Source organism: Myodes glareolus, chromosome 7 (genome assembly GCF_982192425.1).
Source record: "Myodes glareolus chromosome 7, mMyoGla1.1, whole genome shotgun sequence".
NCBI classification, from domain to species: Eukaryota; Metazoa; Chordata; class Mammalia; order Rodentia; family Cricetidae; genus Myodes; species Myodes glareolus.
In genome coordinates, this window is record NC_142032.1 from 24,082,126 (window position 1) to 24,096,275 (window position 14,150).

The window sequence follows — 14,150 nt, forward strand, 5'->3', positions numbered from 1 at the left end:
TGCCAGGTTCTCCCCCAACCAAGTTTTGCATAGGCTTTGCACCTTTAAAAAAACCACCAGACAAGATTCACATATTTCAAAAAGAAGGTACTAGAGACAAAAAGGTAGCAGTCACAAAAGACAGCTTAAAACTAGGAGCTAACACCCGAAAATCAAACCGGCTACAACTCTGCAGGAGCTCTCCCTACAGGGATCTAGCACGGTGGCTGATGATGGGAGTCATATTTGAAGGCAAAGTCTAAGGTGATGTTTGACATCGACTCTACGGGGCTACAGTGAGGGTCTTTTGAATATTTTTTCTTGGAAACTAAGATGATACTTGAAATATTGGCCAGCTGCTTCATGCTCTGGTTCCTTACATGGTCATTTTTTTTTTTTAAATACCTGAGGCTCAGGCCGTAGTTAATAGCACTTGCTGTTCTCCCGGAGGACCCCAGTTGGGATCCCAGAACCCATGTCAGGGAGTTCACAGCTACCTGTAACTCAAGTTTGTGTGGATCTGAAGCCTTCCTCTGGCCTTCACCAGCAGAGACACACATGTCACATAGACTCACTTAGACACATACATATAAATAAATCCTAATATACCTTCTGACTTATTTCAAGAGAGCATTTTTTAATTTAAAAGAAACTGGCATAAAATTCAATGTTTTGTCATATTTTGTTCTTTGATTGAACTTTATTTAGTCATGGGGTTTCCAGGTCAGCAGTAGATATTTTGTGGGTAGTCACAGGGCAGTGTTCTTGGAGATCTTGCTGTTCTGTTACTCCAGGGCTACAGTGGGGTTCCTTTGAATATTTTTTCATGGAAACTAAGACGATACTTGAAATATCAGCCAGCTGGATCATATTACAACATTAAGCACGTTTTGGACTTTTTGTCTTCGGTGCTGCCTCCTAAATCTGTGGCAGCTAGTGAAAGATCAGAGAAAAACATTATCAGCGGTCAGTGTGATAAATACTTTTATTCCAACATTCTCATGGTATCTGTGTCAGATCTATAATTAATAATACTAGCTTATAACTACTTTAAGGTAACACTAGATTAAAGCATAGCAACTCCAAGGGTTTGATTGTTTACGACCAATTTTTTATTCACAATTGGCTCACTTAAAATAAAATTCAAGGAGCTAGCGAGATGGTTCAGTTTAGAGCACTTGTTGCTATTGCAGAGAACTCAGATTTGATTCTCAGTACCCACATGGTGGCTCACTCACAACCATCTGTCATCCCATTCCAACGGATCCAAACCTGATCTCTGTACGTCAGGCGCATGCACACGCAGGCAAAATACTCATACACATAAATTGGGGAAAAACTTGAATAATAAAAAGAGCAGGGTGTGGTAATACATGCCTTTAATTCCAGCACTTGGGAGGCAAAGGCAGGAGGAGCTCAGTGAGTCTGAGGCGTTGTGAATTCTAGGACAGTAAAGGCTGCATGGTGGGACTCAATGTGTGTGTGTGTGTGTGTGTGTGTGTGTGTGTGTGTGTGTGTGTGTGAACTCAGGTGCCAGGTGCATTGGTACACACCTGTAATCCTAGCACTCGGAAGACAGAGACAGGCTGATCTCTGTGAGTTCTAGACAGCTGCATAGGCTCTCTCAAAAAAAAATAATAATAATAAAATGAAACTTGATAAACAGTTACCATCTCTGTTTCAGTGAAATTAAACAAGTTAGATTCTGAGCTGGAGGAGCAAACACTGAAACCCAGGAGACAAGCTCTCCAAGTAATGGACAGAAATTAGAAATAAATGTATGCAAATAACAGAGAGAAGACCCGTGTCCACTCTGGGAGGAATCAGGGGAGGGGTTGGAGTCTAAATGACCAAAGTATATTGTGCACCTACATGAAATTCTCAAAGAACTGATAAAAAAAATATTGTATTAAAGAATGAAGACAATAAATATAGGAGCCACTTGGAAAAGGTGACAGCATCTTTCTCATCAAATTTCTCAGTCCAAGGATTTCTCATGGGCTCACATTCTAACGGGAGAGACAAAATAACTTCACAAGTCTAACAAACTAGCCAAGATCTCTGCTGCCTTCCTGAAGTGTGGCTCAGACTGTCCTGTGCAGCCCCTGCTGGCTGTGTGATGCAGCTGACTGCAGTCTATGTACTCTATCTAGCTCAGGTGCCTACACTGCCAGCCTCATCTGGTACTCGGGTTTCTGTCCTATCTCGGCTATACAGAGACGTGGTTTTAAATGGTGCTGCTACACCAAACTCATTCCCACTTCAGTAGTTATTTTACATACCCTATTTTTTTTCCTTCTGCACCACCTCTGCCTCTTTGTGTGAGTTGGGGCTTACTGTCTTGAGACCTCAGCACAAACAATCCCTTTCGAGGAAGCCTTCCTGTGCTCTCAGTATACACCCCATGCTTTCTCTAAGGCTCACTGTCAGATTACGCATTGGTTGCTTAATGCCCAGCTCTCCCTCAGAGGTAAGAGCTTGGTCTTTCCCCCAAGGTCTGTCTGACACAGCCTTTCAGTATTTTAATGAATGGGCTTGAAGGCATCAGAAACTCCTGCTTTTATTCTATTGAAAGGCATCTATAACTTTACTAAGGCAAATATTCCCATTTTCAATGAACTAATTAAAATCTGAGCAAACAGTATTTATTTAAAAGTACCTTCTTGCAGGGCCTCCCACCCAGAGGTGGTTTCTCTGCCAATAGGAACAGCTTACAAAACTGTTAGAGCGCGAACCTCTGGAGAGATGGACATAACATCTCAGCCTGAGGAAATAGCTCAATAGGAAAGGCTTGCCCACTCAGGCTCAAGGACCCGAATCTGATTCTCAGTACCCTCTTGAAAAAGCTGGGCATGGCGGTACACGCTTGTCATCCCAATACTGGGAGGTAGGAAAAGGCAGATACATAGGTCTTGCCAGCCAGCAGGCTTGGCTAAATAGGTGAGCCCCAGGCCAGTGACAAAACCTGAAAATAACAAGGTGAACAGTTCCTCAGGCCGTCACACCAACACTCACAAACATACACGAACATCCATGGGCAACCCACACCACCATCTCGGCATTCTTCTTTCTGCAATGAGAAGAAATGCTCTACCACTTAGCTCCAGCCCAGCCCAACATTTTGCTATCAATATGAACCACGAACTTCTTACACTTACCTGCCTGGATCCGCAAAGCAGGTTCCTGCTAGCACGTGCGGTCTGTATTTTTGTCATGTGACACTCACTCAGCCACCCCCACACTCACACACGTAGACTCGGGCTCCAGCTAACCTTTCTCATCCGTGGCTCCTTCTTCCTGCTTTCCTGCCTCCTCTTCAGCCACCCTCACCTTGGCCTCGTACTCCTCTGCGAGGGATTTCCATTCCACTCTGTTCTTCTGAAGGCCATTCAGCATGGGGGTAATCTCTCTGTGGAAGCGTGAGAACTCCTGCAGAGAATTTGAGGCGGGGAAACCATTAGTCATATACTTGACTTTCAGTAGTGTTCATCTGTGGAAGAGAAGCTGGGAGGTGGGTGGTGTCTGGAGCTACTGGGATGAGCCTGGGTGCTTCTGAAGTTGGGGGAAGGCAGGTGGTCTTTGATGTCAAGGGGGTTTGTGCGTGGCTTTTGTGCATTTTATTCCACTCTGAATAAATCAAAGTCAGTGCTCCAAATACTACGGAGGAAATGGCCTAATGGTTTTCTTCATTGAGAATGTTTTTTACTTTTGTTTTTTAGGCAAGGTCTTGCTGTATAGCCCAAGTTGGCGTGAAACTTACCAAGATGACTTTGAACTCTGATCCCCCTGCCTCCTTAGTGCTGGGTTTATAGGTATGCACCTCCACACCTGGCTCACTCTAGTTACAGTTTGAAAGAAAAATTATCATTTAAATGATTACACAGTTCATTCAAATAATTTGTTTACATACCTTGTATACAAAAGTACAAACAAAATCAATAAATCCCACTTGAAGTTTGGGGAGTTCGTCTTTTTTGGTTCTGTCCATCATAGGCTAGAAAGAGAAGAAAGCCCTTTAAGATGGTTTCTTGCGCTTTAGGAATGGTTTTGAATGCGTACATGGAATGACAAGGTCTTTACAATCGGTTGCTGCTGAAGCACTGTCCGTTCCAAATCGCCTTGTTCCCAAAATTCATTTGCAACCAGAAGTGCTACCTGCAAAGAACAGAGGCATGGTTTGTGGTACCCACGATGAGCTGAGAGCTTTCGTCACGGTAGCAGGAGTGACATCCGAGGGTAGGATTTCCAGTCAGTGCTTGAGGCGTCGTCAAGAGAGCTGTCCTGAAGTTGTAAAAGAGTTGCCACTTACAGGTTATTCTGAGATAGGGGAGGGTTTTCTTCCTGCTGGAGGGTTCTGGACTAACTCTGAGAGTGAGTCTTCTATCTATATTGCCATCACTTCTCAGTAAAGGGGATGGGAGGATGGTGAGCTTCTCAAACCAAGATGCCTCACTTCCTCACATTTTCCTATCCTCTTGTCAGCTGTGGTCATCTAGCATAGGTTTGCATATGAGAGAGAGAGAGAGAGAGAGAGAGAGAGAGAGAGAGAGAGAGAGAGAGGTGCATGTGTATCTTGACAGCCCTGTGAGGATAATCAGCTGTTAATTCATAATGAACAATGAATATACCATGATGGACAGGCATTTGGTAGCTACCTGACATTGGTGGAAGCCAGGCTTGCCAAGATGCTCGCTATGTAGTGAGAACAGCCTGCCCTCAGTGTGCCATGTACCACAACACTAATAGGCTTCCTTCAGTGGGTCAGAGGGAGAAGGACAGAGACATGTCATGCCGGAGCGGGATGGCATTCTTGTTGTACCACTGAGAGTGAGCAGTAGACCGAGATAAACAGAAGGCCATGCACCGGGAGAAACAGTCTGCCCGAGTCTGATCCCAGAGCCTGGAGTGTGTGCCAGCTTGGGGTGATGGGTCATGACATCAGGAGGGTGAGGGAGGGACAGGAAATGACCAGCCTGGGTACTGTATGGGGAGGGGGATAAACTTATGTCTCCAGGCCGAAGCTTCCTTCTCTGTCACATCGCTATTTCTGTACACACTTTGTGAGGAGAAAGCAGACTTCTTGGGTTTTGTTTTCATTTTTGAGACAGTGTCTCAAGGCAGCCTTGAACGGACAGTTATCGTGTCTCAGGGTCTCAGGTGCTGACATTACAGGTGTGTATCATCACACCAGCTCAAAAGAAATGTACTTCTTAAAAACAAGTAAGTGAGCCGGAAACCCCTGCAATGGATCATTGAAAACCCTTTCCAGCTATGGAGTGAGCAGAGCTCTATAGATAATCCAGGCAACTGGTCAGAGGACAGAGAGTCATTGGTGATCAGCTAGGAGGCCACCAAAGGTTGGATTTAAATCTTTCTTTTAGAGATGCGGGGAGAGCTCATGTAGCCCAGGTTGGCCTCAAATTCACTACTATGTAGCCAAGGATATCCTTGAACTTTTGACTGAGATTAGAGGCATGCATCAACATGCCCAACTTATGTGGTGCTGGCATCTGAACTCACGGCTTCCTGCATTCTAGGCGAACACTCTCCCACATCCTCAGCCCTGAATACAGTCTGACAGAGGCCATATTAACTGTGACAGGCAGAAAGGATTTAGAAATGATGAACTCAAGGGAGACCCTGAATGTCTGGTTTAAGCCTGACAGATAAGGAATGCAGTTAGGAGCTGAGGAGATGGCTCAGTGGGTAAGGTGCTTGCCACACAACTCAGAGGACCTGAATTCAAATCCCTAGCACCATGTCAAAAGCCAGAAGGTCTGTAACCCCGACAGGGGGATTATATCAGGATTCAGGTGAATCCCTTAAACTCCCAACAGCTTAGCTCAAACAGCAAGTTCCAGGTTCAGTAAAGAGACCTTATCTCAGAAAGTGGAGAACGTTTGAGAAAGACATCCCAACTTTTGCCTCTGGCTTCCATGTGCACACACACGCAAGCACACACACACACACACACACACACACATACACACACATACACTACACATACACACATCAAGAATACAGCAGGAAGAGCAGTCATGCCAATATGAATGCTTATTTGCTATTGGAATTTGATCAAACCTCCGAGCAGGTCCCACTTGCCTCCCCCTCTCCGCTAAAGCAGCTTATGAAGTTTGGTCTTGACCTTTCTCTAAAGCTGACCTAACAACCTCATTCAAGAGATGCCCCTCACCTGCAGAGGAAGGACACTGGAGGGAGAGAGAGCCAAGACCCTGAGCTAAGTTTTCCGAGTTAGTCCAGTTGTACTTCTCCATGAACTACAGCTTCATCAATTCTTGCATAAAAATACGTAAGGATACAGGGCTGGAGAGGTGGCTGAGTGCCAGTGGGTAGCGCTCTCCCAGAGGACCTGGGTTCTGTTCCCAGCAGCCACGTCAGTTCACAACTGCCTGTAACCCCAGTGCTAGGAGATCCTAAGCCTTCTGCTTGAGCACCTCATACACACGCACACACATTCTGCCTCCTCTCTCTCTCTCTCTCTCTCTCTCTCTCTCTCTCACACACACACACACACACACACACTTTAAATGTTATTTAAAAATCTATGAAGGTAACTTTCTTGAGGCTGTTGTTTACTTATGAAGGCTCCTATATCAAGTATGTGAATCTTGTATAAATTTATATACTTTCTCTTTGCAGGATATCTTTTACTTAGATATTTTTACTTGTACTAGAGCCACAAACCAAGGACGGCTGGAAAAAAGGTATCTGTCCTCTCCCACAATGGGTCTCAATGGCTTTTCCTTTCGAGATATAACCAGAATAATCCTGGCTCCTCTGCTGAGGGTTTCACCTAGATGGCATTGAGAAAAAGGCAGCTTCTTCCAAGCAATTAGTGAGAGAACAAGTAGCTAGGCATCGCCTCCTTGTTCTCAGCCCAAAGTAGACGAAGAACAGCCCTGAATGTGAGCACCTTCTGGTCACTGACAGAACATTGTAGAAGAGCTCTGGGAGCAAGGTCAGCTAAGCAGAGTAAATAATCCCTCCCACCAGGGCGTGTTCTGACTTCTCTGCCTACTGAAAAGCTTACATGTTGAGTTCATGATGGGTCTTATTATGTAGTCCAGGCTATCATTGAATCCTGTATCCTCCTGCCTCAACCTCCTCATGAGCAATCAGATTACAGATCTGAATGACCACGCCTGGTGAATTCCACATAAACATTTTATAGCCAATAATAAGGAATTCTGTCCCCCACTTTCACCCCCCCCCCTCCATTTTCTTTTCAAAGCCTCTGTATTTTCCTTGTTCTGGGACATGATCCAATGATCTGCTGACCCGTTACTGTTTGTAAAAATCAAAATAGGACTCCGGGGTTGCCAGAGATCACTGTGTGGTTTTTCATGGAATTTAGGCAGGGCCTGATGTATGTCAAGAAAAGAAATGCCTTGGGACTTGCCTGACTCTGCACTTCCCAGGGCTTGGTGATGGCGGACAGGTCACAGGCGGTCATCATCATGGCCCTTATGAAGAAGAGAAAAATTATTAAACTAGGAAAAAATACAAAACGTGCTGTTTTGCTAAAAAAAAAAAGAATTAATATTCTGACTGCTCACATAATGACCTCCTTTTTGGTTGGGTCGGTGGTTACATATTTGACGGCTTCTTCTTCGCTTTGCATCTGCTCACAGGCATCGACAATCTTCTGAAACATGGTTCTCTTCCTGGAAAGGGTGCAGCTGTGCATCAGTTTTTGCACAGAAAAGGATCTTTAGTGTGCGCTGTTCATAGTCTGTGTTCCCACTCTGCCTTAGGCTGTCTGCCTAGCAGGGCCCGAGAGCCAGGGTAGAGAGCAGGCAGTTCCGACTGTCTCTAGCATAGACAGGGCTAGAGGCAGAAAAAGCACAAACCACAGAGCGGGGAGAACCCGTGAAAGTTTAAATACAGTAAAACCAAAAGTTCAAACGAGGAAAAAGCAAAACAGAAACACAAAAGCCAGGAGCTATACCATTATAACACACTGCCCAACAGAAACACAGAAGCAAAATACATGGATGATTGGTCTCATACATGGTAAATACAGACCTAAACAATAGGGTATCTTCTCATACTCAATAAGTTAGCAAACCGAAGTTCAATGTGTCCAGATCAAGAGTACTTCAGATATGGGATCAGAGGGCCCTGACGTGCTGCGGATAGGATGTAAACGGTGGAGCCCAACGCTGCAAGGCGGCATACGCAGAAAACACATATGCACTCCACCATACCCCCACCTCTATGTATGGAAACCCACATATATGCACAGTGATCTGCAATGTAGCCTTGTGGACAATAATGGAGATAAGACACAATCTGAACTTATTTATGTGTAGGAGTGTGAGTATTATTGTCTATCCAGCAGTTAAATGCGGTACAATTGAAGCAAGTGAATTGACTCTCTGTGTATTACCAATGGCAAATCTTTCCTTTCAATTTACTCTCTTGCTATCATCTATCTATCTATCTATCTATCTATCTATCTATCTATCTATCTATCATCTATCTATCTATCTATCTATCTATCTATCTGTCATCTATCTATCTATCTATCTATCTGTCATCTATCTATCTATCATCTATCTATCTATCATCTATCTATCTATCTATCATCTATCTATCTATCTGTCATCTATCTATCTGTCATCTATCTGTCTATTTCTGTATGTGTACTTGTTTGTGTGGAAGAGGGGAGTACACATCTATCTATGTGTAAAAGCCAGAGGTGGACATCTTTCCAGCTGTCCTCACTAACAGTCCCTCCGTATGCTGGGGTTCCAGTTGATTACTGTCACTCTCAGCTTTTTGGACTGGTGCTGAGGAATCCAGACTCGGATCTCCGTACTTAAACAGCATTTGCTTTACCTATTACCCCGCTTGCCGGCCCTTCCACTAATTTTAAATTGCATGTTTGTTTACCTTCCTCAGGGTCTTGTCTTGCATCTGATGTGTTAGTGAATGCCATATAATCCACTTGAAGTGCTTCAACATGGACACTTTTAATCAATCTAGAACTGTCATGTCACCAAAGGCAAATCTTTAAAACAAAATGCTGTGTGGGAAAAGCGAGCTGCAGAAAGATATTTACAGACAGTATGGTGCCATATATGGGGGAAAATTCGAGACACACCCAGCAGTGCCACGTAGGAACATGAGTGAAAAGGATGGGCGTTTCAGTAGCAGATGGCTCTCTCTGGAAAGTGAGGATTTTCCGTGATGAAATGGTCACGGGAGTGCCCCAACTGCAACACTGCTTCTGTGTCTGCCCTTAAAAACGTAATTCTGAGCCAGGTGGTGGCGGTGCAAGCCATTAATCCCAGCACTTGGAAGCCAGAGGCAGGCGGAGCTCAATGAGCTGGAGGCCAGCCTGGTCTACAGAGTGAGTTCCAGGACAGCCAGGGCTGCACAGAGAGACCCTGTCTCAAAAACAAACAAACAAACAAACTAAGCATAATCCTTGAATTCTGAAGCACTTATGACGTGATGGGTTCCCACTGGTGGGGTGTGAGCCCTGGGTGTCTGGATACCATGATTTTATCCTAGGCATTTGTAATCAAAGCTGGGCTGTTTAATAGTTAGATTTTTAAGGAAGATTATCAGGGCAAAGTATGACAGTGCCAAAGTCACCAAATATTTGGATCCTATAAATAGCCCACCTCCTTCTAATTAATGTTCACCATGAAACTTCATTTCACTTAGGAGAGAATGTGCACAGACTTGGCATATCTGGTCTCCTTGGTCCTCTGCTGTGTAAAAACTCAAGTTCTGTGAGTTTACTTTGTGTGTTAGAATCATCAAGGTTGTTCAATCCAAAACTCTCACAGGATTAAATTTCTGAGCCTGAAATAACACACACCAGATTCTGGGCAAGCATTCTACCTCTGAACAAACCCAGTTAAACACTAGACCCTGGACCCTGGTGAATCACCAGGACACATAGCCATGCCGTGCAGTTTCGTGACCTCCTTCTTCAGGCCGGGCACCGCTGTACCCTCTGCTCCACTTCAGATCACAAGGTATTTAACAGGGCAGGCTGTGCTTTCAAGGTTTATCTCCAAATAGAGTGAGTTCACTGCCAGTCACCTGTCTTGAGGATAACTGACATTCCAAAAAGAAAGGAGAATTCTGAGCCTGCTTTTAAAAATGGATGCATATGCGTGGATGCCTACAGAGTCCTGGTAGAACATTATACCTCTGAAGCCAGAGTTAGAGGCCATTGTGAGTGTGGGTCCCGGGAATCCATCTCCTCTGCAAGGATATCAAATGCTCACAAGGAATGAGCCTTCTCTCCAGGCACGTGAACAAGCCTTGTAACTTCAGTGCGTTTCATGGAAGGCAGAACCACACCAGGCTCAGGGGCATTCTGATGCCCATCCTTATACTTACTTGAAATACAGCGCCAGGTCAGTTGCTATGATTGCAACCTCAAACAAATGGATCACTGTTTCAAACTGCCGCTTGCTTAGATTCTGGAAGATGTTTAAACTCTGCAAGGTGAACAATTCACAAGCAAGGATGAATTCAATTCAGCAATTCACAATAGAACACAACCACCAATTGACCTTTGATTCAACAAACAAACAAAGCAAACCACACTTATTGAGCTGATATAACCTGTTGTTCTGTATTTTTGGTGTCTGTTTTTTTTAATGGTTTATTTTTATTTTATGTGCATTCGTGTTTTAACTGTGTGTATGTCTGTGTGAGGGTGTCAGATGTCCTGGAGCTGGAGTTACAGACAGTTGTGAGCCACCATGTGGATGCTGGGAATTGAACTCAGGACCTCTGGATAAAGAGCCAGTGCTCTTAACCGCTGAGCCATCTCTTCAACCCCTGCTGTCTATTTTTGTTTATCTCGCAGTTTAAGTACTCATCTCTATGCTACGTTGAGTAGGTCATTTAAACTCTAAAAGTAGGTTCAGCTACTCTATTATCTACATTTTTAGATAAATCACTTGTCCTCTTTCAGGACCATGTGAAAATACAACAATAAAATAAAAACTTTTTGTAGAAAGGGGGATGCCCAATGGTCAGCCATGTGGCACTGCTGACCATTTAATTCTAGAGTAACCATCAGACCACTGTCTCTCAGAAGCTGCCGACTATGTTAATATCCACATATGGGGGGGGGGGATGTAATGACCCTCCCTGTGTTATCCTTAAAATGTTCTGCAGTATCTTATAAAGAATTAGTAAATCTTTTCTTCAGAGTCTTTCAATAATAATCTTTGTGCTTGACTCAGTTCCATTTCTTCATTTTCTAGATAACCAGAATACACAGTGGGAGTGGTTACTGAAAGTCATGGTATTCTGGATGACCACTTTAGCCCTGCAGGACGGAGGACAGATGTACAATGGTTTTGCCACATGAAGGCAATAGTGATGAAACACAGACAATTCCCCTGAAGAGAGAAAGGCGGTAGGCTGTAGGCCTGTGTGGAGACAGGAGGACTCCTATGTAGAGCAGAATGTTGAGGAGCTTGTGTCTCTACCAGCTTCCCAGTGCTTCATGAATGCTCTTAATCTCTGGCAAACCATAACGCAGAGATGTTAAGCAACTTGCTTTGGGTTAAACTGCCAAATAGGGCAGGTGTGATATCTGAACCCACGCGGCCTGTCCACACAGCGAGGATTCTCAGTTTTTACTCATCCTGTCTTTCAGCAAGAAGCCAGGACCGGGTCCCAGCTTCACCACTGATAGCTGTCTGTGCTTGTTTTCTCAACTGGGATCAACTTGGCTTTCCAGCTGCCTACCTCATAGTCTGTGCTCAATAAAGACCCGTACAAAGTCAACTCCGGTGAAGCAAACCTGGGGAATCACTCAGAAATTAAAATTGCTACATGCTAACTCAGTGTTATAGCTCTACTGTGATAATATTTATCATATAGAGTTTGAGATCAGCTCCAGTTTAAAATGAAACCAAACAAAGTGTTCAACCCCAAACCAAATCTGGCTGTCAGCCATCCCAGATGACCTTTGTTCTAGACATGACAGGCTTCCATGGAGGCCATCTTTTTACATCATCTGGGACGAGAACTGGCATTTCTCAAGGCAAACATAACTGGTGGGCAGGAATCTATCAGTTGTTTTGTTAAGACATTGAATTCATTGTCACAACTACAGTCCGTGTTTTTAGATGGAAAGAATCGAGCAATAGCCAGCAAAGTCCTAGATTACAGGGAAAACAATGTCTGGATTAAAATCGTATTCCTACTTGAAGCTGTACAATGACGTCACTAGGCATCTCAGTTCAGATCCTGCGTGGGTTTTCTCTGTATTTTTTTTAAGGCATGGTTTCAAGTAGCCCAGGCTGTGTGGCCAAGAATAGCCTTGGATTCCTACCCTTCTGCCTCTCCCTCCTAAGTGTCCGGGTCACAGGCATTCCACCACACACCACACCGCCATGCTACAGCAGCGAAGCTCGTCCCGGGGTAGAAGGGTGAACGTCGCCCTTTTCGTTTATACTTTTCCTTCCTATTTCATCTATGACTTGAACTTTTATAATGGAGATAGGGTGTTTTTTTCTAATTCCTAGGTTATTGCTTCTTAAAATATATGAACATGTAATACTTCATCTCCCTATCCCTGCACACTGTTCTGAAGATATTATATATAAAGAGGCAGATGTGCCCAAACAAGCCAGGAGGCCTGGTCTCTAGCCCACTTCTAGCCAGGCCAGCCCCTAATTGCTTAGCTGGTGTGTGTGTGTGTGTGTGTGTGTGTGTGTGTGTGTGTGTACGCGCGCGCACATGCACATGTATGTATTCTTACAAATTTAGCTAACAATATCTCCAGCTAGTCACTTGGGTCACAAGCTGCTTTCTATCTAGTTTGGGATACAGGCAGCCCTATCTATGAAAGATAAGGACATTTCAGTTCAATGTACTACAATCTGAAAAACAAAATGTCTGAGTGATGACCACAAGAGACAAGATTGCTGAACAAATTCCAAGGATTCCTCTTGTTAAAAATATGAAAACTTTTAATGGGCTTCTTTTCCTTACAGAATAATAAAAAGAGCTACACTGTTTTCTAAAATATAAAAGACATATATTATGAACTGAAGCATCAATTTTTGTGATCAATTTAACTGCTCATAAATGAACTGTGCGATTGTGTTGCCCGGCAACCATATTGACAGAGCTCTACACGTCTGCAGTTAGAGGCCGAATGGCACTGTGGACAGTCCTTGAAGAGACAGCAGACATTACTGAGAGGCAATATTCCTTTTCAGAAAGAATAACAATCGTTTGCACGGCCATCAAAGTCAGGCTTTCTAGTTTGCGTCTCTGATGCCGGCAATATGGAGAGGAAGCGGTTTGATTTAGCTTGCAGGTTACGGCCCATCATTGGAGAAAGCCGCAGCAAGAACCTGAGGCGTGAGCTTAAGGCAGACTCTGATGAAGGAATACTTCCTACTGGCTTCTTCCTCGTGCTCACGCTCAGCAAACTTTCTTGTACAACCTAGAACCTCCTGCCCAGGGGTGGCACTGCCCACAGTGGGCAGGATTCTCCTACTTCAATTAACAGTCAAGAAAATGCCTCATAAGTGGGCCCACGGGCTAAACTGACACAGGCAACTCCTCAGCTGAGGCTCCTTCTCCCCTGCTGTGTCGAGTGAGCGAAGAAGAGAAGCCAGCACAGCAGGTGAGACTGCAAAAGAAAGACCATGCAAAACAGACGGAAAAGGGCACCTCTGCTGGGCAGTGGTGGCACCCGCCTTTAATCCCAGCACTCGGGAGGCAGAGGCAGGCAGATCTCTGTGAGTTCAAGACCAGCCTGGTCTACAGCACAAGTTCCAGGACAGCTAGGGCTATTACACAGAGAAACCCTGTCTCAAAAAACCAAACCAAACCAAAACCAAAAAGGGTACCTCTATTATAAACTGTCAAAACTGAAAACCTGTAAGCTAGTGAACGCCTTCTAAATTATGTAGTGGGAAACTCAGCTGAAGTTCTTTAAAAAGATTTGCCTTAGGAAGCGTAGTGGGACCAACAGATTGGAACTGACTTTGCCTCGCTGTGGTGTGGAAGTGGGGCCCCCAGAAAATACTTCTTCAGGAATACTGCCCCATGAAGACTGTCCCACAGCAAAAACGAAGGTTCCTCACAATCTAGGTCTTGACAAGGGATTCTCACCTCCCCGAATCCCTTCCATTCACCCTTCCTTTTCA

At 44.4% G+C, this 14,150-nt stretch overlaps 1 protein-coding gene across 2 annotated transcripts in view; it reads right to left on the reverse strand.

Annotated features, from left to right (window-relative positions):
- Nucleotides 1-149: 149 nt before the first annotated feature.
- The window catches only part of Pde6c (phosphodiesterase 6C), a 48,244-nt gene continuing 34,243 nt past the window's right edge, over nt 150-14,150 (reverse strand). The window contains exons 16-22 of one of the 2 annotated variants that reach the window (XM_048438943.3): nt 10,363-10,463; nt 7,557-7,664; nt 7,400-7,463; nt 4,060-4,134; nt 3,890-3,973; nt 3,252-3,408; nt 153-912 (exon numbers count right to left, since the gene is read on the reverse strand). In XM_048438943.3, the coding sequence (XP_048294900.3) occupies nt 851-912; nt 3,252-3,408; nt 3,890-3,973; nt 4,060-4,134; nt 7,400-7,463; nt 7,557-7,664; nt 10,363-10,463 (651 nt within the window). In that variant the 3' untranslated portion in view covers nt 153-850. Of the gene's footprint in view, nt 913-3,251; nt 3,409-3,889; nt 3,974-4,059; nt 4,135-7,399; nt 7,464-7,556; nt 7,665-10,362; nt 10,464-14,150 lie in introns of both variants that reach the window. The other variant, XM_048438944.3, reaches the window with a different exon arrangement.